The sequence below is a fragment of the Dermochelys coriacea genome, chromosome 17 (assembly GCF_009764565.3).
Source record: "Dermochelys coriacea isolate rDerCor1 chromosome 17, rDerCor1.pri.v4, whole genome shotgun sequence".
Lineage (NCBI taxonomy): Eukaryota > Metazoa > Chordata > Testudines > Dermochelyidae > Dermochelys > Dermochelys coriacea.
In genome coordinates this window covers 16,968,280-16,991,622 of record NC_050084.1, presented here as the reverse complement: position 1 = coordinate 16,991,622, position 23,343 = coordinate 16,968,280, and the positions used below count along the sequence as shown (strand labels likewise).

The window sequence follows — 23,343 nt, the reverse complement described above, 5'->3', positions numbered from 1 at the left end:
GGAGCTATGCAGAGCACTGTTTGCCCAAGTTGGGGAGAAGGAGGGCAGCCCCCCCTTTGCTTTTAGCAAGGGAGGAGTTGTGTTCTCACCTCACCTTACCCCCTGTCTGTGCATTCGGGAGTGTGCGATGCATTCAAAGACGTGACAGCTGGTGATGAAGGTGTCTCAAGTGCAGCTGTAGCGACAAAGCCCCAAATGTCCACCTCATGTGACAGAGGAGTTCATTGGAAGGTGAGCTCATTTCTGCTACAAAAAATAAAGGAGACAAAATTATCGAAAAGGATGTCCCTGTCAACTGTTCTCAAGTAACAGTTCCCATCTCTGCTGGCTCTCCTCTCCCGGCCGGGGGTCTGGAGCACTCTATGAGAGCCTGACTGCCTCCTCAGAATATCAGCTCCCTGGCTGGTAGGGGCAGAACGGCACCATGTCCTACTGAAACCTTTGAAATAGCTCTGAATGGATTTTACTGCATGCACAATACTGTTCTGTTCATAACAGTGCGTCTGCTGCTCTCTGTTCTTGGGTTCATTAGCTAGTCTAATATCCTGGGATGCAGAAACTAACGCTGTGGATGCTGAAATCAGAGGACATGTCTCTATCGTTCAGAATCTCTGTAAGCATAAATCATGCATGCTGCCACAAAGGCTTCCATGGCCCCTGCCAGCTCATGGTAATGAAGACAGCAGCCAGCACTGAGACATCAGGATTGCTAATCGGAGCTCAGGCATCCTTCTGGGTGAGCCTGACAGAACACTGAGCTAGAGGAGACTTGCGCACACCCTGGGCTGGATCCTTTTTCTGGCAAACTCTCGTTAACTTCAACAGGCCTGCATGAGGGCTGAGTAAAAACGGGGTAGGGACCTGAGGAGGTGGCTCTGTGCATGTGTGTGTGTGCGCATGCATTTCCCCTCTCTGTTTAGGAAGATGTTGGATGTTTAGGCTATTGAAAAATGTTTGGTACACGTAAAGGACATCCCCATGAAGTCTATGCATTGTTGGCCTGCTCCAGCTACCATGGAAGTCAGTCAGACTTCTAATTTCTTTCATGGGAGTTGTACGATCGGAACCTGTCTCTTTAAATGGACCTGGTTATATATGATTATTTTCATTTATTATTTGTATCTTGGTAGCAGCTAGAGGCTCCAACTGAAATTGTGGGATCCTGTTGTGCTAGGCAATGTACGTACATAACAGAAAGACGGACCTGCCCTGAAGAGCTTTGCAGTCTTAAATATCTTTGTCCCATTCTGTGAATAAATAAATCCCTGTGCATGTCCCTGTACGTGTTTCTATTAGTTGGGAAAGCTTGCCAGTCAGCACCAATTACAGAAAGGGTGACTGACATTTAAAAGAGCAAAAATCATCCCGTCTCAGCTTTTAAGCTGTCTGGTGGGGAAAGACCTTTAGACTTGATTGAGCTATTCAGTGAGGAAGCTCGGTGGGTGTGTGTGCTTGTGTTTGTGTTTAATGCATTGCCAGCCAGGATACATTTTTAAAGCGGTCTCTATTTTTGTGAGACTCGTAACGTCAGTGTTTTGTTTGTCCTGCTGCAGCTGTTGTGGATTCTCAGAGCTGAGCTTGATGGTGCACAACCCGAGATTTCATATTGCGTAGGGTGCTGGAGTGTCTGTCAGTCCTATCTCCTTGAATGTTTACTAAGTGCTAGGGAGTGCTTCATAAATAATTTTTATCATTGTTCATTTCAGCCCTGTTCAAAAAGTTAAGGGGATGTATGGAGGGGGAGGGAAGTGTTCCTTAAATTAAAAAGGACTGAATTGGCAAGGACAGAAATGCTTGTAAGCTTCTAAATGCATGTTACAGGGGAAAGTGAGTAAATATAAAGTGCCCATAAACCTCATGTGGTCCTTTTAATGATGGTAATGAGACAGCTGCACGCCTTCCCAGTGTGCAGCATTGCATTACTGATGGCATTGCATGCTGCGTTTCAATACCGTGGAAGCCTGACTTGGCCAAACGAGTTTGGAAGGGAAAGCAGTTTGCTAGACTGCGATGGCCTTGAAGGGCCATGTGATTCTGTTCCTAAACTTTCTGGAGAATTAAACGTGGTTTGGTAGAGTGTACAATGTCTCTCACCGTATGAGTCTTATACCAATAAAATAAAAACCAGCAGGATCTTATTAAATGGGATAAGACAAAATGTCACATTTATTGTGAATACAGAAAGAATCGTAGTAGGCAGTCAGTTATAGCTGTAACATTTCATTCAGTTTCACATTCATTCACACATTCGTTCATACACACACACAAGTTCTGCAGCTGCTGTATGGTTACCAGTCCTAAATGTAGCTTGAGTTCATGGCTTGGGTTCGTAGCTTGTGGCGGCTAACTGGCCAGGAAAGCCGGGCATAAGAAAGAGCTGGGTCTCTGTTGGACGTGCACTGATGCCCTTCCATGTTGGCAGCAGAATCTTCCCCTTCAAAGTCTTCCATCTCACCCATCCTTTTTGTAGGCTTTAGTTTGAATCTAGAGTCTATAGGTCTTGCTGTGTCACGCTGCCTCTGGGTTCGCTGTGATTGATCACCCGTCAATTTCAGACATGACTTTCAGCCTAAGACCTGGCTTTGATGTTTCTTCAATTGTACTTTTGTTCTTTTCTTTTGAGGGTGGACTCCTCTTACTTTGTCAGTGCTGTTTGCATGTTCAGCCCTTGGGTGTTTACACTTTATTTCATCAGGACAGGCTGGGGCTGGAGGTTGATTCCATCATCCATCCATACCTCATTCACACATCTAAACTAAACTAATAAGATTACAGCAGGGTTTTGCAAAAACGCAGGTTGCAGCAAGCTTTTACAAAATGAAGTGAGCATTTTAAAATGGAGTTTGGGACAAGTTAAAATGGAGTTAGTTACAAAATAGACAAGTGTAAGGAATGGCAAACAGTGAACAGAAGTTACAATATTGACAAGTATAATGAATGACAAACAGTGAGCAGAAGTTACAATGTTGAAAAAAAAAAGAAAAGGAGGCCTTGTGGCACCTTAGAGATTAAAATTTATTTGAGCTTAAGCGTTCGTGAGCTACTGCTCACTTCATCGGATGCATTCAGTGGAAAATACAGTGGGGAGATTTATATACACAGAGAACATGAAACAATGGGTATTACCATACACACTGTAACCAGAGTGATCACTTAAGGTGAGATATTTCACTCTCCTGCTGGAAACCCATTGTTTCATGTTCTCTGTGTATATAAATCTCCCCACTGTATTTTCCACTGAATGCATCAGATGGAGAGCATCTGTTGACACAGCACAGTGAAGACACTGGGGTAAGTTGACCTATGCTACGTCGACTACAGCCACATTATTCACGTAGCTGGAGTAGCATAAGTTAGGTCGACTTGCCCCAGTAGTGAGGACAAGTCCTAGGACAATTCTTTTGTACTTGCCTGCCTAAATAAGTTAACTGATCTTCAGCATTGCTGGGGACTCACAGCTCCCATGGAAATTATCTCTGAATGGCTCTGAATCCCACAGAATTTGGCCACTTTTATTTGGTGTCTTGAATATCTGTTTAGGTGCCTTGTTTTAAGTACCCAAGTTTGAAAACTTTGCCCTTACTGTCCTTTTGCTTCAAAAACCTTGGGTCTACTTTATTGTTAAGAACAAACAGTGTCGGTTTCCTGTTTCCCATTCAGATGACTATGTTGGATATCTATGCTTGTCAAAGTGAGGTACTGATAACATTGGCTATAGCCAGAAGTGTTCGTTGTAAGTGCTAGTACAAGGTTTACCACCTCACAAGTATGTGAAAACAGCTTGCTTCTGACCTACAGCTATCAAGATATTCCAGAGCTGATGGTTCTGGAAGGTCCGCTCTGGTTGAACTGTGTGATGGCTTTGTAATGTGGACAAATGACCACTACTCAATTATGCATAGTACTGCCAGGCTCCTTCTCTGCTTGTGGTTTAACTCAGACCTTCAGGGATGAGGAAAGGCTAATGCATTTACTCAATGTTCTACCAAGCCCCAGTAATGTAGGTTTCTAATATTCCTCTCTCTTTAAGCCATCTAAGTTATACGTTATAAGCAGCCATCCAGGTAATATTCCACCTTATGATATTCTGGTGAGTAAGCAAGTTGATCTGTTAGGTTCCTTTCAGTTCCATTTCAGGCCCCTTTCACTAATGTGATATTAACGATCAGTAGGCTAAACCAAGAAGCATATAAAATTCGCCAATGTGAGTGTTAAGTAATATTTCTATTGCAAGACAGCACAGTCAAATGAGAGGTACTTCAGTTACCAAACTGAATTGCTGCCTTTGCCTATACTGAGGCTGTCGTTTGGACCCTCTAATTAAATTACTTAATCAGTTGATGGTGGGGAGTGGGCTTAGAGTTTCGCTTTTTTTTACCTGAAAATATCTGAAATGTGAAGACGGAGTCTCCAAGGCTCCAGATAGGTTAGAAATGGGGGCAGATTGAGGTCTTCTGCATTAAAACCAAGACCTTCAACAGTGGGTGACTGAAGTCAGGCTTTCAAGGCTGAGACTTTTAAATCTGAATGGAAATTGGACATCCCTTAAGCAGCTTTGAAAATATCAGTCCTAAATCTGTATTCAGGTATTGAAATAGGTGCCTGGTTTTTGTAAATGATGAGTACCCAGCAGCTCCTGTTGAGTTTGAATAGATTTGTAAGAGCTACGGGATGCACAGTACTCTTTGATTTTTTGTTTGTGTTGTTTTTTTGAAGATCCGAATGCTTAATTAGGTGCCTAAATAGAGACTTAGAGCCATACCTGTAGACACCCATTTGTAAAACATCTTGATCTAAGGGTGCAAGTAATGAGGAGGGAACTTCCCACCAAGCTCCTTTCACTGGATATGTTTCTGTACTAACTAGTGGTGTAAATCTGACAAAGTTAGAGGGAATTTTAATCAGGCAGAATCTCAAGCAAATCCCAAGTATATTTCCAAATAAAACCCTCCGTATTCAATCAAGTGTGACTGAACAAGTCACCAGGGAGAGCTAAAGCTATTAACAAATACTAGGAACAATTAGAGAAGAGGCTAGTGGACTTAGCATCATCTCCCTCCCTCACTGTTATATTTAAATACAATTTCTTCCTTTTCTCCTTGCTGAAATCCTTCCTCTCCTAATGGGATACTAATCGCAGCCAAACTTTTCAGAAGGGGGGGGAGGGTGTTCTAAATACAAGTGCGTGATACTGAGAGCTTCTCAGATACTTAAAGCAGTCGAAATTGGTTAAAACTGAGGTGTTGATTTTAGATTATTGGGACTAGAAAAATCAGCCACCGTTTATATTAAAGGTAGTTTCTAAAGGCTTAATAAATCAATAGACACTTTAATAAATGATTAAACAATTGTTAGAGGCTGACAGCTCAGTAATCTAGAATAGGTACTGCTCATGTCTGTAACATGCGTATAACATTTAGTAGTCATTTGTTAACCCTTTAGAAAAATGCTCTTAAATATAAAGTGTGACTGAACTAATCTTAGAGCAGGAATAAATTACTGTACGTAAAAGCTGAGCCTGGGGGAGATTTGAAAGGGCTTCACCTTCTGGAAAGCAGTGTTTGAGAGGTCTTTCTGTGCCACTGGCCAATCTGAGGCACACGGCTCTTCAGAAACACTCAGGCTGCTGGAGTGAGCAGGATTGAGACTGAAGAGGGGAGTGCAGAGCTGTACGCCTCATTAATTAGCATGCTGAGGATCACACTGAAGCACAGATTTCTTTAGATGCCCGTACTCCAGCCTGGCTCCTTTTTTAGTCTGTGCGTAAGGGTGTGCAAGGGACTTGAGATTTACTATCAGTCCATGTGCTGAACTTAATCTTAATGGCCCCACTTGTGCACCCTACTGTTGTCCGTCCCCCCAACTCCCCACACACACTTACTTGCAGGATTAAGCTTCACATACTCTTGAAGCTGCAGGAGCTCTTTGCAAAATCAAACACAAGTTTCCTTCTTATTTTACCAGCTGCTCATTGAGGGCTTGTCCACACACACACACTTGGGAACTGAAGTAACTGAATCAATTTTAATCTACACCCTTTAGTTATTTCAATGCAGTCTGTGTTTAGACACTCTAATTTGGGAATAAACGTGTCCTCTTGATGCAATAGTGAAATAAGAGTGTCCACACGCAGGCCTGTATTGAAATCACTAAACATGGATTAAAACTGATGCTTAGTTTCTCCAGTTCCAGCGTAGATGAGCCTGAAGTAGAGAAGGAAGAGGACATGTCAAGTGTGTGTGTTGAGGGGGAGCAGGAAGAATGAGACCTGAGACTGAGGGCTAGATAGTTCACCTCCCTGAGAGACAGTAGTAAGGTTGACAGAAGAATTCTTCCGTCACCCCAGAACTGTCTACACTGGGAGTTAGGTCGGCTTAACTTCATAGCTCAGGGTATGGGCTTTTTATACTTCTGAGCAACATAGCTGGGTCGACCTCATTTTCTGGTGTAGACCAGGCCATAGTCACAGATGGAGGTGAAGAGCCATGAAGAAAGCAGGGAAGGACAAGTAGCTTGAGCTTCATGTGAAAGGTGAGAGAGGCCAGTGAGGAGGAGACTGCAGTACTTGACACCAGAGATGATCCAAGGTGTGGAAAAGGATTTTTTCAGTAGAGGCTGAAGGCTTGACTGCACTACAAAATTAGGTAGAGTCAAACCGAACCCAAGCCCTGGTGTGGACAATGCTAGGTCAACAGAAGATTTGTTCCGTCGACCTAGCTACCAACTCTCAGGCCCTTCTGTTGCTGTAGTGTCTGTTCTACAGTGGCACAGGTGCAGCGCGGCTAGTGTTACGCATGCCCTGAGGGTATGTCTGTGCTACGGAGACCATTGCCATAATTATGCCGGCATAGCCCTGAAGCGTAGACACAATCTACATTGACAGAAGGGTTTTTTTTTGTCAGTGTAGGAACAACACGTTCCTGAACAAAGTTAGCTATGTTGCCAAAAGCACTCTTCCATTGACCTTGCTGATTCTACATAGAGGGTTGTATTGGCCTAGCTAGGTTGGTCAGTGCTATGGTTTTTTTGTGCCCTGGCCGACATAGCTCAGCTGATGTAACTTTTCTGGGCAGACTACATCTTAAAGGAAAGGTCAGATTTTGGAGAAACTGTAAATGAAAAACTGCTAGGATTTAGAATAGCAGCCGTGTTAGTCTGTATTCGCAAAAAGAAAAGGAATACTTGTGGCACCTTAGAGACTAACCAATTTATTTGAGCATAAGCTTTCGTGAGCTACAGCTCACTTCATCCGATGCGTCCGATGAAGTGAGCTGTAGCTCACGAAAGCTTATGCTCAAATAAATTGGTTAGTCTCTAAGATGCCACAAGTACTCCCTTTCTTTTTGCTAGGATTTAGTGACAGCCTGGATGGGGTGAGAAGGGTATGGTGAGGGAGGGAGGATGAGGAGCGCTGAAAACTGCTTGATATACCTAAGCTTGGAAGGAATGGCGTTTCATCAGTACATGGGTCAATTTCACCAAGCCCACACAAACAGACCAAAAACCACTTCCTTTCATAGTCATTGAAATGCACAGAGAGGCAAAGAAAAAAAAAAAAATGCCGCTTGAGAACTTCCTCGTTTCATGCAGATACTCTGTATATTTTGATATGTGATGTTGGCAATTTGGGTTTTAATGGCTATAAAGCTTTAAATTTTTGAATCTCAATATCAGCTGTCATTAATTGATTGTTTGACCCCCCCCCAAAAAATTCCCACAAATGTGAAAATTTAAATCCATAAAAAAATTAAAAATGCTTAAAAATAAACTTGGATATTATCTGTTGAAATTATTTAAAAAAAACTGAATTTTGCCAAGCCTAAATATACCAGATGGGAACAGAACCAGCAGCTGCAGTGAAAGCTTCCCCTCGGCCACTCTGCGAATGTGACTCATGTCTGATGAGAGCTGATTTGTAGGGGGGAGAGGGTTGTTTATAAGTGCATCTGCCAAGCAAGTGCCCATCACCCAAGCCTCTATGTGCCCTTGCAAGTTTAAGACAAAGAAGTGAATGCTGGTAAATTCATAGCTTTGCATCAGTGCTGATAACTCATAGCCTCAAACCACACACAGACACACACAAACACCCACAGAGCTTGCCTTGTAACTTTGCATGCCTTAAGATCGAGCTCTGATGGCAGTTGCCAGCCTGCAAGAATAAAGGTCTCACCCTGGCTTCCACCCACCTATTACTCCTTGCAGGGTGAACTCCAACAGCTCTTCTGCTTCTGAGACCCCTGCCCCATTACCCCACAAATCCATTTCCCTGAGTTCTAAACTACCAGATACTCTGACTTTGCCCTTATGGTTTGTCACACTCGAAGGAATGAAACCTGCCCCAGTTATCAGTTCACTTTGGGGGATACACTCCATACAGCTTGCACAATAGAGGCAAGCTAGTGGTAAAAAAAAAATAAACAAAAAGTTTGTTTAATTGAAAAATCATAGATTCAGAGATGAAATGTAAGGAAAAGCAAATATGTACAAGTTACACAGAAAATAAACGTGAAGACGCATCCTCAGGCTTTATACTTCTATATTAGTTAAATTCCCTTTTCTAATACAAGTTACCTGTTGCCTCTGAACAAGTTCCTAGCATGCCCTCAGTCCTAGAGGGGAGCCAGTCTTTCATGGACAGCACCGTGCTTATATGCTGGCCCTCAGTTTTTGGCTCATCTTCATGGCTCATTCAGACTTTGGCATCTGTGCTGGCACTCCCAACAAAGGGCTTAGGTGCCTCTTGTTGAGGTAGTTTGTATGGCATGGACATGTCTTCTTGAGGAGCTAGACAAAGATCTCTCAGTTCATAGATCCTGGAATGGCCATCAGATGATATAAAAATTCAGTCTCTATGGGCCTGAACTGTACATGTTCTACAGAAGACCCCATTCTCCAGGATTGTTCACAGAGCAACTTTCATCATCACTAAATATCTTCCCCTCATCTCCCCCAAAATGTGTTTTTTTTTAAATTAATTTGACAATGCACGAAATTGTAGGGTAGAGCGCTCTTGTGGGCAGGTGTATAATAAAGTTGAGGCACGTATCATTGGCATTCCAAATCTAGATATGGATCCAGAATGTACTGGGATGTTTGGATCCAGGATTTTTGTTGTATCCATTATTCAGTTATGGATTTCCAACACCTGTAAAAGTTTTTGCGGGATTCAGATCAGGAGTTTATCGTTAGGGCCATCTCTTCCACCATAAGCAACGACTGTCACCCCACCATGTCTCCAAAAATAACTTACAGCTGTCTCCAGTATCTACTCATCTTTTTCAGAGGGAGGATGTCCCTGTGCTGTTTGGAAACCCGCAGGTTCTTAAACGTGATTCCGTCTTTGCAGGAGAGTTTAAAGAAATATGTCACCTGCGTTTCTCATGCCATTTCATTGCTCACTTCTCCTATGGAGCGTCTATTTATGAGCTCAAATTTGAACTGTGATTTCAGAGCTGCCAGTCCTATTAGTCACACTAGAGAAGCACATTGCTATTCTGGCTTGCATCATGATTTTGGAACGCCTTTGCATACCTGCGGCAGAAGGTGTAGTGTGTCAACTTCAATCATTAGAACCTAACACAGCGCTGGTCTGTTTGGGAAAGCTGTTAATGGAACACAGCAGAAAGTGATATTCATCTGGTCAGAAAATACAGGTCCTGTTTGACTCCTCATGCTGAATTATGCCTCATGAATATAATCGTAATGCCATGTTAGCAACTCTCTGCAGTCCACACCGTGATTAAATGGAGCTGAGCCTCCTTTAAGGAAATTAAATATGGGATCTTTAGGAGGTCAACTCTGTGGGTTTGTCAGATAGAAGAATATGTTCACATGTTGCAATTAAAGTAGCTATACTGTTGCAATCCTGTGTTGTGGACAAGGTTGCACCAGTGCAAAACATGTATTGCACACCTGCAGTGCATCTATGCTAGGGATTTTCACTGGTGCAGCCACTCCACTGTAGTCAGTGCTTAAAGTGTGCTAGGTTATGGGCCCAGCAAATAAAATTTCTCAAGCTCTGGCCAGGTTGCTGAGGGGCGCACATTTCAGCCCTGGCTGCTTTCCCCACTACCCTGCCTCCTGGGGCAGAGCGATCAATCAGAGCTGCTGCAGAAGAGGCCGAGTTCTCCCCTCCCTCAGTCCCACCCCTATCGGGACAGAACAGGCAGGGTGAAGAGGCCTAGAAGCTGCAGGAGGAACTGAGATGAGGCTGGGGTGCAGAATTGATGTGGTGATTAGGGGGAGAGGCAGTTGTGATGTCACTTCCATTTCTTTAGGACACCCCCCATACACACATGCTTTTTTCAGTCCACTTTAAGCACTGAATATAGTTAGACCGGTGCAAATTTCCCTAATCTGGACAAGCTAATATTTCCTTTGTATTCTGGGATGCTTTACAGCTACTTCACGTTCAGATGCTTAATGTCCAGGCTTACGGATCACATGGCTCTCTAGACATGGCTGGTTCTTCAGAGTTTTATGCATACTTTGGCAGATTATAGGTTTATCAGTGGCAACTAATCTTGTAGAGAACTGTGACCTAATTCCTTTTGTTAACTTATTTATTATTAGACCTATTAAAACATACATTACTCACTCAGTGGTCTGTGCCACTGGGCTAAATGTGTAATGAGGGGCTTCGTTCAAACCCGATGAAAGGCAGTCACATGTACAGCTTAGTCAAAGGACGTCCTGGCCTACTGAATTCTGATGTGATGTGTGAGATCAGGAATAGAAACAGTATGAAGATGTTAATGTAAACCTCTTGTGTGTGTGCTACAGAAAATTGCAATGCCTTGGTGCCTTTTAAATATTGTAGAGTCCAATAATGAAGCCCTTACTGTTGTTTGCAATGTGTGTTGTGCCTGTTTAAGAACTGAGTAAGGATTCAATTTGGTCTCTAGTTTTCAACAGGATTGTAGGGTTTGGCAGAATGGATCAGTCCAGGGACCTCTTAGGCCAGTGTCCCCCCCTCAGTCAGTCCAGCTGAAGGAAGAAACCCAGCAGTGGGCAGTTAGGGGATAGCCTACCCCCAGAGAAAATTACTGCCAGCCCCTATTAGTGGTTGGCTTATGCCCTGAATCATAAAGATTTATACATCTTCTAAAACTCCTTTTTTTTTTTTTTTAGTTATGACTATGTACAACCCTGTATTTCCAGCAGTGGGATGTGTGGACAAAGCAGTAAAGCCCTGGGAACTTGGAGAAAGGCTACATTTTCCCTTAAAGAGACTGGAAGAGAAGAGCCAGGTCCACAGTTCCTGCCTTGCTGCCATCCACTCCACTGCCCCCTCTTGGTGGTACACCCTGTGGTGACGTGGCTTTCAGGGGAGTGTACAACAAGAGTGGCAGAGACACCATATCTCTACTGGTTTCAGAGTAGCAGCCGTGTTAGTCTGTATTCGCAAAAAAGAAAAGGAGTGCTTGTGGCACCTTAGAGACTAACAAATTTATTTGAGCATAAGCTTTCGTGAGCTACAGCTCACTTCACCGGATGCATTTGGTGGAAAATACAGAGGGGAGATTTATATACACACACAGAGAACATGTAACAATGGATTTTATCATACACACTGTAAGGAGAGTGTTTGATCTCCTTACAGTGTGTATGATAAAATCCATTGTTTCATGTTCTCTGTGTGTGTATATAAATCTCCCCTCTGTATTTTCCACCAAATGCATCCGGTGAAGTGAGCTGTAGCTCACGAAAGCTTATGCTCAAATAAATTTGTTAGTCTCTAAGGTGCCACAAGTACTCCTTTACTTTTTGCGAATACAGACTAACACGGCTGCTACTCTGAAACCTGAAAATATGCATAAGTACTGAAAGCTGACTCAGGCTTTTAGAATTCCCCAGCACAATTAGAAGCGTTTGCACAGGGGAACAAATTACGGAAGAACTACGCAGTAATATTTGAAGGAATAAACTTCTTTAATACATACCAATCCTTATTTGGGAAAGGGTAAAATTCGATTAACAATTCCCACTCTGCTACTCATGCTGTTCTCAGAGGCAGTTTGGTCCAGAGCAGACAGGGTAGCCAGGGTATGTGTCTTACTGTTCTGCCCAGGTCTCGGGGTGTGACAAAAAGGAAAAACAACAGCAAGAAAGGGATTCAACCTAATGGAAACTATCGTACCCACTCATGGGGAAGAGACATGCAAGTCTGAGGTCAGAATAGATGATCACAGTGGTCCTTTCTGGCCTTTGGAACTATGAATGTACGTGTATGGTACATCTCTCTCTCTCTCTCTATTTTACATCTGTGGACTTCCTATTGGTTCACTACATGACTGTGGCCTCAGCATGTTATAGCATAAGAGTTTGGGGGTGATTGTTTTTGTCTGTGTGGACAGAAGAAAATGTCCGCTTCCTTGCGAGAGGACCATGCTTTACCCTAGGCACCTAGTGAGCTTTTTCTTTTCACATTGACAAGAAAATTGTTAACACGATGGTCCACTGTGTTTTAAACTTGGAAGATTAGGCTATGGTACATACAGCGAAATGACTTATTGAGTAATTTTATCACTTAGGTACTTAGATGATAGGTGCTATCGAAATTCCTTGGAGAAATCTCTCAGTAATATAAATCAGGTTTAATCCGGGGTTGAGTACTTAGGATATGACTGTAAATAATGCCCTAATCTGACTTTGTTTTTATATCTTCCGCCTAGCTGCTACATCTGATTAGGTGCTTTTGTCCATTGCCTTGAAGATGCCTTCTGTGAAATGTAGCATTGCTTACATCTTTATATGCTGTTTTTCTCTTATGCGAGTCTTACGTTGATCACCATCTCGAGTCAGAAACTCATCACTCAGGCCTGGTCTGCCCCTAAAATTTTGGTCAACCTAGTTACATTGTTTCGGATTGTGGAAAAATTTGCATCTTGTGTAACGTAGTTAATTGACTTAACCTCCACTGCAGACACAGTTAGGTTGATGGAAGAAATCCCTTCCATCAGCGTAGGAAGCATCTGCACTGCAGTGGCACAGCCATGCTGTTGTAGTGTAGACATATCTTCAGACTCTCAAAGCATGAGAGAGGGAGTGCAGCAGAAATACTGGAAAGGGGATTTGGCTCTCTGTGTGAGAATGAGCCCTGATGTGGATAGGCTACCGGGGTTGCAGGTGTTTTAAGTCCACTAGGACGCCCAACATTATCAATATTGGTGGAACTGAACTGGTGTTAGCAACAGGGAGAAAGCTTTGCATAAGATTTGTAGGCAAGATTTGAGAGGTCACCATTGCAGTAGCAATGGTCAGAGTAAACCCCATGCAGTATGGTTATTGAGAATTGTATTTGTTACTGTATCTCTCTGGTGGTATTTTCATATAGATAAAGTTTTAGAAAGGTCCTATATGTCAACAAGTTTGCCACTTTCCTGTCATGGTTGACATTTCATATTTACTGGTTATTGGTCTGGAACTGAGCCTCCTTATCCCCATCCCCATCTCCATCGCTTGTTGGGATCTGTATCGGAACCATGGTTGGTTTTGATTTTGCAACACCAGAAACCAGCGGATGAATGTGTGCAAACCAAAACCAGCCTCCAGTTTTGCCCAGTTCTAATTCTGCCTCACTAAAGCATTCAGCATGTATATGAATAATGCTGCTTATCCCAACCACATTGGCTACTAGTGTGCCAGTCACAGGCAGTGCATCTCCACAGCATTCCCGATGGTTTAGCATTGGGCAATGGACATAATGTAACTGTTTTGAGTCATGATGTTGCCCTTTCTGCAGGCACCCAGGTGCATCTGTTCAGTATGACAGGGCTAGAGGAGACATTTAATTATACCTGTAATTGCAAACACCCAGCAAGTTATAATTACGTTCAGAAAATGCGTTCCAAGGTAGAACTGGCATCCAATTAAGAGGTTGATGATGACTGTGCAAAGCACTGCTAGTGTGTTTAGAGAAAGCACTGAAGTTGTCTACCAGCAGGTGTATATGTGGTAAAACAGGTGCTTCAGCACCCATCTTCTCAGCTCATCTCAGCAAGGACTTGGCATGGTTAGAGTAGGGAACCTGGAAATCAAGAGACCTGAGTTCCAATTCCAGCACTACTTTAGACTTGTGTGACCTAGGGCAAATTGCCCTCTCACTGACTCAGTTTCCTCTTTGTAAAAGGGAATCAATAATACATACTCACCTTTGCAAAGTGCTTTTGCATTTGAGGGCCGAGTATCATCCATATGGCTCCAAATCTCCCAAGTGACCTACTGGATAACAAAAGTGATAGTATATGGGGACCTGTAAGGGTTAGATTTTTAAAATTTGGCTTCCCCCAGCCCTTTTCTTTGTCCTTAGTCTGCAGCTGCAATTAATTGCTGTTGTATTTCTGCATCCGCAGTTATTTCTGAGTGCAGCTCATGTTGCTTTGATGTCTAAGTATTGATTGTGCTACTGCATCAGGTAGTTAGACATCAAAGTGGCATAAACTATGCTTGCGAACAGTTGCAGCCAGAAAGCTGCAAGCGTACAGAGAAGCTTGCTTGAAAATCAGGCACTTATAGTGTTTTATACAATGTCAGATCTGAGGGGAGCCACCATCAGGAAATAAGTTCTGTTAGTTCCGTGACGTCTGTGGAAAATTCCTTTTCCTCTTCCATGTTGGCTTGTATTAAATTTCAGTTTGTTGCATCTCACATTTTTCTAACATATTCTGGTCTGTATTCAGTCTGCTCACTTCCACTACTTGCAGAGAGTGCACTTGTTTCCAAGTGATTTCTGTTGTCGGCTTTACGTTTGTGCAATGGGTACAATTGGATAGGATGTCCCGGAAACCGCTTTTGTTACTGATAAGCAGCACACTGACTGCAGATCAATGATCCCTGGGCAAAGTTAGTCCAGGTCTACACTACAGATCTATATCAGTATAACTAAGTCACTCGGGGGTGTGAAAAATCCACACCCTTGAGCGATGTAGTTATGCCGACCTAACCCCCAGTGTAGACAGTGGTATGTCAATGGAGGAGCTTCTCCTGTCCACATAGCTACCGCATCTCAGGGAGATGGATTATCTATGCTGACAGGAGAAGCTCTTCCATACTTTTTGTAATGTCTTAAAAGTTGCACCAGGATTGACTTTTCATCCCAGTGCTCTGTGGCAACTTGGATACAGAGGATTTATACTCATCATTTAAGACCTCCAAATATGAGAGTCATCATCAGCTCAGCTCCCCGCAAACCTTCTATAGGGTCGCTCTGTCTACACCCATAAACCTCCTATGGTTGAGCCTCCCTCTGAGAGTGAAAAGAGAATCTCCTGCTTCCCATTCTTTAACCATATTAGCTGCCAGTGGACCCTTCATAGCCAGAAGGCTTGGAACATCTTCTGGAATGCAAATTAGGGCAAGTGTTTATTATTACAGTTATTTTTTAAAATATGTGTAAACCACTACAGAAATATGGCACTGACATTTTCCCTGGGAATAGAAACATAAGGAGGAGTGGTAAGAGTGACAGTGGGATGAGGGCGGTAAGTGTTATTCACTGGTCACATGGGCTTGCATTTCCCTGCTGGACTGTTTCATTATCAACCGTTTTGAAGACTGATTAATTTTTTTTCTTATTGCTTCCCTCAGTATTTCTGGCTCTTCGTCCTTTCACGAGGTTTGGTCGGCATCGGTGAAGCCAGTTATTCCACCATCGCTCCCACCATCATAGGAGACCTTTTCACCAAAAACACCAGAACCCTCATGCTGTCTGTCTTCTACTTCGCAATCCCTCTTGGCAGGTAACCAGTCCACTGCTGTTCTCTTTAATTACCATACATCCGAAGCGGCTGACAAGAAAGACACATTTTCTTAGATTTGAATTCTTTTGTAGGGAAAAGTTTGCAGATTGATGGCTAGAGTAGGAGCTGCTTAGAAGAAATAGGTGCTGGTACCTGTGTTGCCACTGATTCATGTGCAAGTTTGTTTAAGACCCTTGCATGGAATAAACGTGAGGTTAACAATTAACAGAGCTGGATGAAAACAGAAAATAACTATTTAGCATATATGTTTTTGGAATAACAGCAATGTTACTTGTATAACTGATGAATAATAATATACCAGTTCTCTTAGTTGTTGTTTATATTCATGTGAGATATGGGCCTTTTTGAGTCAAGTTTCTCCAAGTTACCATATACTCTAGAAGATTACTAAGGGCTAAATTGTCAAAACTGTGCAAGTGTAATTGCAGGCACATCTCCCTAAGGCATGTGAATATTGGAGAGTGCAGGTCAGAGTCACAATTTAGCTCTTGAAATTTTGGCCTTTCCAAAGCATTCTTTAGCTTACATTCAAACTCCGACCTACTTGAATCTGCAAAATTTGGCTGCGATACTCTAGAGGACCCAGTGGTTAAAACCACAGTAGCCAGTCTGATAGTACTCCCACCATTGCAGCGACCACTGTGGGAAATTACTTTTAAAAGTCTAATGTAGACAAGGCTGAGAAGAGCTGCTGTAAGGAGCATTCATGCTTCAATTTACGCAGAGGCGTCTAGGACCATACAGCCCATAGTCTCCTGATGAATGTAACAGACAGTCTCAGTCTTTGAGTAATTATTTCCCCAGGCACTTTCTTTCAGTTGAGTTCCCTTATCAGCCCAGTGCAGTATCTGATTGTTGGGACTAGAGAGATCCTGTATTTTTTACAATGGTTGACCCTGCATTGTGAGGTTGTAGACAGGGTGGGCTCAGACAATGTGGATCCAGATTCCCAGAAACAGATGACTTCCTCTGAAGAAGTAGCACAGTAAGTTCATTTCCAGAAAGGGAAAACCTGGACAGCAGTTAACTCCACCATTGCTGTGAAAAACATCTGGATTAGGGTGGTGATACGCCAGCTAGAATTTACGGTAGTAGCCTTAAAACAAAGATTGAAACATTCTTTTGCTCTTCAGGAAGAAGAAATGGCTGGTCCTTAACTGATGGAAATAACTTTTTCCTAAACAGCCCTCGGAAACTGAACACTTACGTAGAGAATTGAGCTGAGCAGTGATTGGCAACAAATCAATTCCTACCATAGACAAACATGCTTGATAATGGCAAATGGCTAGAAATGGGCCCCAGTTGCTCCGTCTGGCTCTGGACCTGATTTTTTCCAAGGTCTAATGGAGTTTGGATCCGTGGTTTGGTTTTGGAGCTATATCTGTGAATGGCTCACTACCTGAATGGTATTGATGGTAACTCAGGTGCCTTTATGTCTTAGAAAGCTGTAGAATAAAAGTGTCTGGCAACAGTCAGCCACCCTGGAACAGCCTTTGCGCTGAATGCTGGCTTTTCAGATCGATTTCGTGCCTGTTCGTTTGTTATAGGGAAGCATCACTGCAGTTCACCAGCTGGACCACTCAGCTAGAGCTGCCTTTTATTACCTGATCATAATTCTGGGATACCTGGCTGAAAGTCTGCTGGTTTCTCTAACCTCCTGACAGGTTTATGATGATCGCCTATCAGCCCTATGTGCTTTTTCTTCTAAGATTTTTGTTATGAACTTGTTAAAAAAAAAAAAAGTCTCTTGATGCATATTTGGGAACAACAGCTGTTAAATTAACAGATGGCATTTAAATTGTTTGGTGCAGTATAAACTTGATGGCACTTCTTATTAATACTAGGTCTGGGCCCAAAAACACAGGTGCTCAGCTTATTGCAGAGATTGGTGTGATGTAGGAATCTGAATGGGACAGTCTTTGGATCCTAGGGCTTTGTTTCAACCCCTTATAGGGCAAAGGGCCTGCAGTGAAGTTCAGATCAGTAGGTAAATTTCCATCAAACTAGAGGATATTTGGACCCATCATGCTGTTAGAAGTTACACGTTCTCCACTTTTTTTCTGCTTTTAGTGATGCTTACTCTTGTCTCCGCAGGAAAAGGGAATTTGCAGACTTGGCAACTGACCATGACTGTTTGTCTGCATTTCACGTTCTTTGAGAACAGCTACACCGATAGCACTTTATTAAAACTGGCTCCCTTCTTTGTACTTTTTGCAGTGGTTTGGGATACATCACTGGATCAAGCGTGAAGCAAGTAGCAGGAGACTGGCATTGGGCATTGCGGGTAAGCACCTGTCTCATAGTCAATAAGTCTGTTAAAATATCCCTCGTGAACTCACACACACAAACATTAGAGCTGGCCAGAAAACAGGGTGTAACTTTCATGAAAACTTTCTGAAAATTTCCAGCTCTTCAGATGGTCAAAAATTTTGAAATATAAAATTTCGTTGTCATATTTTTCATCAACATTTTGCCAACAAATGGACAGAATTTTTGCAGTTTTGCAGGTGGGTGAAATTTCCATCTTCTTTTCCCCCAGCAAAATTGAAAATTTCCAACATACTCCAATAAGCTGGCACTTGTCATTGTCAGTCTTTATCCCATTTCAAAAGAAGATGGTGCTACCTCACCAAGTTTTATTCTGCTTTACATAATCCATGGGCAGCACCATCTTCTGACTGAACAGTATTTAACAGGTTGAGGTTTAGGGCAGAAGAGGACTTCTTGGTAGGGCAGGATTAAAAAACTGGAGCACTGGAAAGATACGTGTACAAATATTAAGCATGTAGCAGATTAAACTATGCAGCTCCTAGACAAAAAGGGAAAGGTGTTTATTGTTTGTTCTTTGTGCTTGTTTCCCTGCCTGGGAGTAGAATATTTCCAATCACTTCATTATCAGTCAACAGTGGTTTCTTGATGGGCTGGGGAATAGGAGGAACCTTAAATCAACTCTGTAGCCTTTCAGTCCCCTGCTATCAAGAAACTCCTGCTTTGAGGAAAAAACACTTTGTTCCAGTTTCCGCTTGTTTTTCTGCCCAGAGACACTCAGTTTCCTTCTATTTTAACCTCTAGGGACCTTGATAAATGTGTTGAAAAGATAATAAACCACACACACACAAACACATACACACACAGTGATGTCTTGAAATTGCTGGCAGGAAATGGCTCAGCAAACCTGCTTTTTGGCCTTTGACAGTCTGGCCAGCACGGGGTTGAGTGAGATGCTCTCTCCGGGCTGGCAGTTCCTGAAGGCAATTAATTGCATGAAGCTCGTGCCAATGCAGTTTATAACAGCAGGTGCTGAAATTCGTGGATTCCCTACCTCAAACAAACGGCACTTTTTGGCGGCTGGAAATGAGAAGCCAGTAAAGTCACCGGGAATAGTCCATCGGCAGCCAGCTGAGTGGGGAGCAGATTCCAACCAGGAACCTAGAATGAAAAGAATTAAGTGTAATGCCATGAAGTGTAATGCCAATGCCAGAAAATTGGCCACCTTACCTAAAGGCAGGAATGCTTTAAGGGTGAAGCTGACTTCTGAGCAGAGGAGCAGCGCTAGGCCTAAGCCCCTTACTCAACCCATTGTGCTTAAATGAGACTGATGTGTTACATAGGATCATGCTGGCCTAGTGCATCAAGATGAAAGGCACCCTAAGGCCATAGTTCTCAACCTTTTGGGGCTCAGGACCCAGTTGTAAACCTTGATGGCGTGACCCAGGATATAGCTTTAGTGCCAAATACATCCGGCTTAGGAAATATTTCATACCCACAATATATAGTATACACATTAACACAATAAATGCTTAAAAAAAAATACACTTATGCATACTATAGTGGCAGCTCCTGGCTGGGCACAGCTCCCCACTCCAGGGTGTTGCAACCTCTGGGGTCACAGCACTGCTCAGATTTGGGCCAGCCCCCTTAACAGGGGGCCAGCCAGGCCAAATCTGTGCGAATGGTGGTGTGACTTGGTGCATGGTATCAAAGCATCACTCACTCAAATTTGGCCCAGCCAGCCCCCTATCATCATGACAGAGGGGTGGCTGGGCCAACTCTGAGTGGCACTACGACTGTGTGGACCAGGTCGCAAGGCCCAGAGTGGGGTGCTGAGCCCAGTCAGTCCTGAGGGACCGAGGCCACCACTGCAGGGTGATTGTGAGATGGGCTCTGTCTGCAGCCCTCCCCAGGGCCGCCCAAGTGACTCTTTGACACATTCTGGAGACCTCATTTTGGGTTGTGACCCACAGGCTGAGAAACCTTGCTGGAAAGGTCTAACGGTATTATTTGATGCAGGAAGTTACCATTAATTTCCTTCTCTTCAAGTGAGATCTCCACCTTTGTTTCTGGCAAGAATCTTTCTGGGCTCCTGTGCTTGTACATCCCAGGCTCGCTGTGCATCAATCTCTCCATCAGGTTCTATGCAAACATCACAACAAATTGGCAGTGATAACCTGACTGTACAAAACATATGGAAACTATCAGGAGACGTTGGTCGGTCTTTTGGTCTTGTCTACATGGAGACACTTATGAAAGTTAATCCCAATTTACTAAAGGTATGAATTTAAAATGCATTAGTTAAACGTCATTAACTCACAAGTTAATTAAACTGAATCGAATAAAGACTACTTGAATTCTGAACAGGAGAGGAGTTTTATGTGGTTTAATTCATCCACTTTCAATTCACATCTTAAATTAATTCAGATTAATTTTCTTGAGTGTCTTCATATAGACAAGCCCTAAATCTAGTAACGTAAAGCCCTAAATCTAGTAGTGTCATGAGTGTAATTGCTTATTTCCTAGGGGTGTTGCTTTACTGTGTCACCTCTTGTGATCTCATCAGATATCCTAATCTAGGCAGGGTCACGCTGGTCACTACTTGGATGAGAGACCCCAGAAGAAGAACCAGAGTGTTTGTAGAGGTGCTTCATACGTGGCAGTCTTCTCTCTGGTTCAGTAATAATTCCAGTGCCCCAGTAGAGTGCCAGAGGATGCTGTGTTGCTGGAGGAGCAGGTCTTTCAGATAAATAAAACAGAAATCAGGAAAACTTGGAGTCCTTTAGGATTCCATGGCACTTTTCACCAGAGTTAGGGGCATTGTGTCCTGGCCAAATTTCAGCTAAGTTACTTGCATTCTTCCAGCCATAAGTTCCTCCTCATTTCAGCTGAATGAGGTATTTTCCTTAGTTTCCTGTCTTGAAATCATAGAATACCAGGGTTGGAAGGGACCTCAGGAGGTCATCTATTCCAACCCCCTGCTCAAAGCTGGACCAATCCCCAATTTTTGCCTCAGATCCCAAATGGCCCCATCAAGGATTGAACTCACAACCCTGGGTTTAGCAGGCCAGTGCTCAAACCACTGAGCTATCCCTCCCCCCATGTTTTAGGTTTCCTCTTTGCAACCAAACTGGGACCTGCCTTCTGTTGGGCCTGCAGTTTTGCACTGCACATGTAGGTTAGGTATTCTGAGGCACCAGCACTCAGACTGGAGCCTACAGTTCATTTGGCTGGCACAGAATTTGTATGTAAAAATTGCACCTATCAAAAGGGAGGCCTCGGCCTTATTGATAGTGTCCCCCTTTAGGGAATGCCTACCCAGCAGTGAGTGAGCCTCCCAACGCGGGTCAACAGACTTGGTCTAGCGGGGTATGCACTAGCACTCTAAAAATAGCTTTGTAGACAGCACTTTGGAGTTGTGGCTTTGGCTGGAGCTTGGGCTCTGAAGCTCACCCCCATCCCCGGGCGTCAGAGCCTGAGACACAACTTCAAAGTGCTGTGTATGCAGCTATTTCTCCAGTGCTAGCGCACACCCTACGAGCACAAGTCCGTTGGCCCGCACTGGGTGGCTCGCTGCTGCAGGCTGGGTAGATGTACCCGTCGTGTTCTAGTGCCCTGTTTAACAGCGATGTGTTGCGACCTTGTGATGACTGAATCTCAGTAGTAGACAGGTGGTTTGGTTTTAGAGCTTGTGAAGCCTTCTGGGATCCTTTGGATGATGCAAATCTTCTCTAGTCATTGGAGTAGTGGACTGGAAGTCAGGAGACCTAATCCTTGTGTGCCTCAGTGTCCTTTTCTGTTTTCCTCCCTCTCCATCTTGAATGTCCTATGCAGGGAGCAGTCAGGAACTGGCTGAAAATGGAAAGCCAGAGGTGGGCAAGGAGCATGTGCACACAGGAGAAAGTCCGGGAAAGAACAGAAAGTGACTCCCAACATTCAGAAAACCTTTCCCCTTCCTGGCATACCACCCCAGATATCCTTCAAATACTTCTAGAAATTAGCCAACCCCTAGCTCACCTAGGAGTAAGCTGGCTTCCTAAGGGTTAAATGTCACAGAAGATGAGCTGGGTACAGCAGTAAAACAGAATGTGACCACCTTAATCACAAGCATCTCCAAAGCTGAGCTACAAGAGTAAGTAAGAGTCTCGACAGTGACAGAGAAAGGAGGGAGAGGAGCAGATGCGGCAGTAGGTACATACAGATTCAGACCAGATGTAAAGAATCTGGCCACTGAAATGAAACTAAAGCAATCTGTTTCTTTTTGACTAGCCGTGGTAACCACTGCCAACTTCCTGTGCTGATTCCCAGGTCCTCTTTTCCAGGTATCTCCACTCCTAGGCATGATAACGGGGACACTCATCTTGATATTTGTACCTGCTGCTAAAAGAGGCAACGTGGAACAGCTGGGGGGACAGCTGAAGGCTCGGACTTCATGGCTACGAGACATGAAGGCACTGATCAGAAAGTAAGAGAGCTCTGCTAAAATGCGCTTGGCCTTTAACTCTCAGCCTGGGAGTGAGCTAGCTTTTGCAAGTGGCAACGCTCGATTTGCAAGTGGCAATGCTCGAGGAGCAGCAGAAAGCATGATCCTTGGGCCTGAGAAAGGAAACCACAGTTGTGTTTTCTAGGAATTGGCCCCAGTTACAATCCAAATTTGGATCTACCCTGTCCAAGGTTCAGATTGGAGGGTTTTCTCGGGTCCACATCTGGTTCTCGCTTCAGGGAAGCTCAAGTATGGAAGTGGAAACATATGAAAGAGCAAATGGTGTTACTGGCTTTTCGCCCTTTTTTCTGTCTTCATGGGCACCAGGCAAGGAGACACCTTCCTGAGGAGGGGGGGAAATGAAATGTCAGAGTGAATTTTGAGGAGCAGATATACAGATGCCTGCACTTGCTTGCAGGTATACCCATGCTTACACAGTTCCACATGCCTATGCACCCACACTTTCACAGTGTCAGTCATTCTGGTGCCCTCGCTTTCAGGGTGTTTCTACGACTGCCTCTGAGCATGTCTCCATTTACCCGCAGATTGCCCATGGAGTTAAAAGTGGAACTTGCACGTGATCTTGTTCCTTCTGACAGTATGACTAGTGCATCTTCCCTGTGTTGTCAGCAAGAACAAGGGTGTTCGGACACGTGGTTGTGGTTAATTCACAGGTGTCTCCATGGGGCTTACCCTCATATCATTTGAATGCCTGGTAATCCAAACGGTAATGATGCTACTCTCCCAATGAGACAGGGTCACTCAGATGGGAAGAATGGCATTTGGAGCAGGCAAATAGGCATGATGGTAGGACTAGAGGGAGGGCAT

At 43.6% G+C, this 23,343-nt stretch overlaps 1 protein-coding gene across 2 annotated transcripts in view; it reads left to right on the top strand.

The window, feature by feature from the left end:
• SPNS2 (sphingolipid transporter 2) overlaps nt 1–23,343 on the top strand; it is a 174,786-nt gene that overhangs the window by 98,181 nt on the left and 53,262 nt on the right. For both annotated transcript variants that reach the window (XR_006276179.1, XM_038376274.2), the window contains exons 4-6: nt 15,589–15,740; nt 17,979–18,045; nt 22,355–22,497. Coding sequence is in view for 1 of the 2 variants with exons in the window: in XM_038376274.2 (XP_038232202.1) it covers nt 15,589–15,740; nt 17,979–18,045; nt 22,355–22,497 (362 nt within the window). In the remaining variant the exon portion in view is untranslated. The remainder of the gene's footprint in view (nt 1–15,588; nt 15,741–17,978; nt 18,046–22,354; nt 22,498–23,343) is intronic.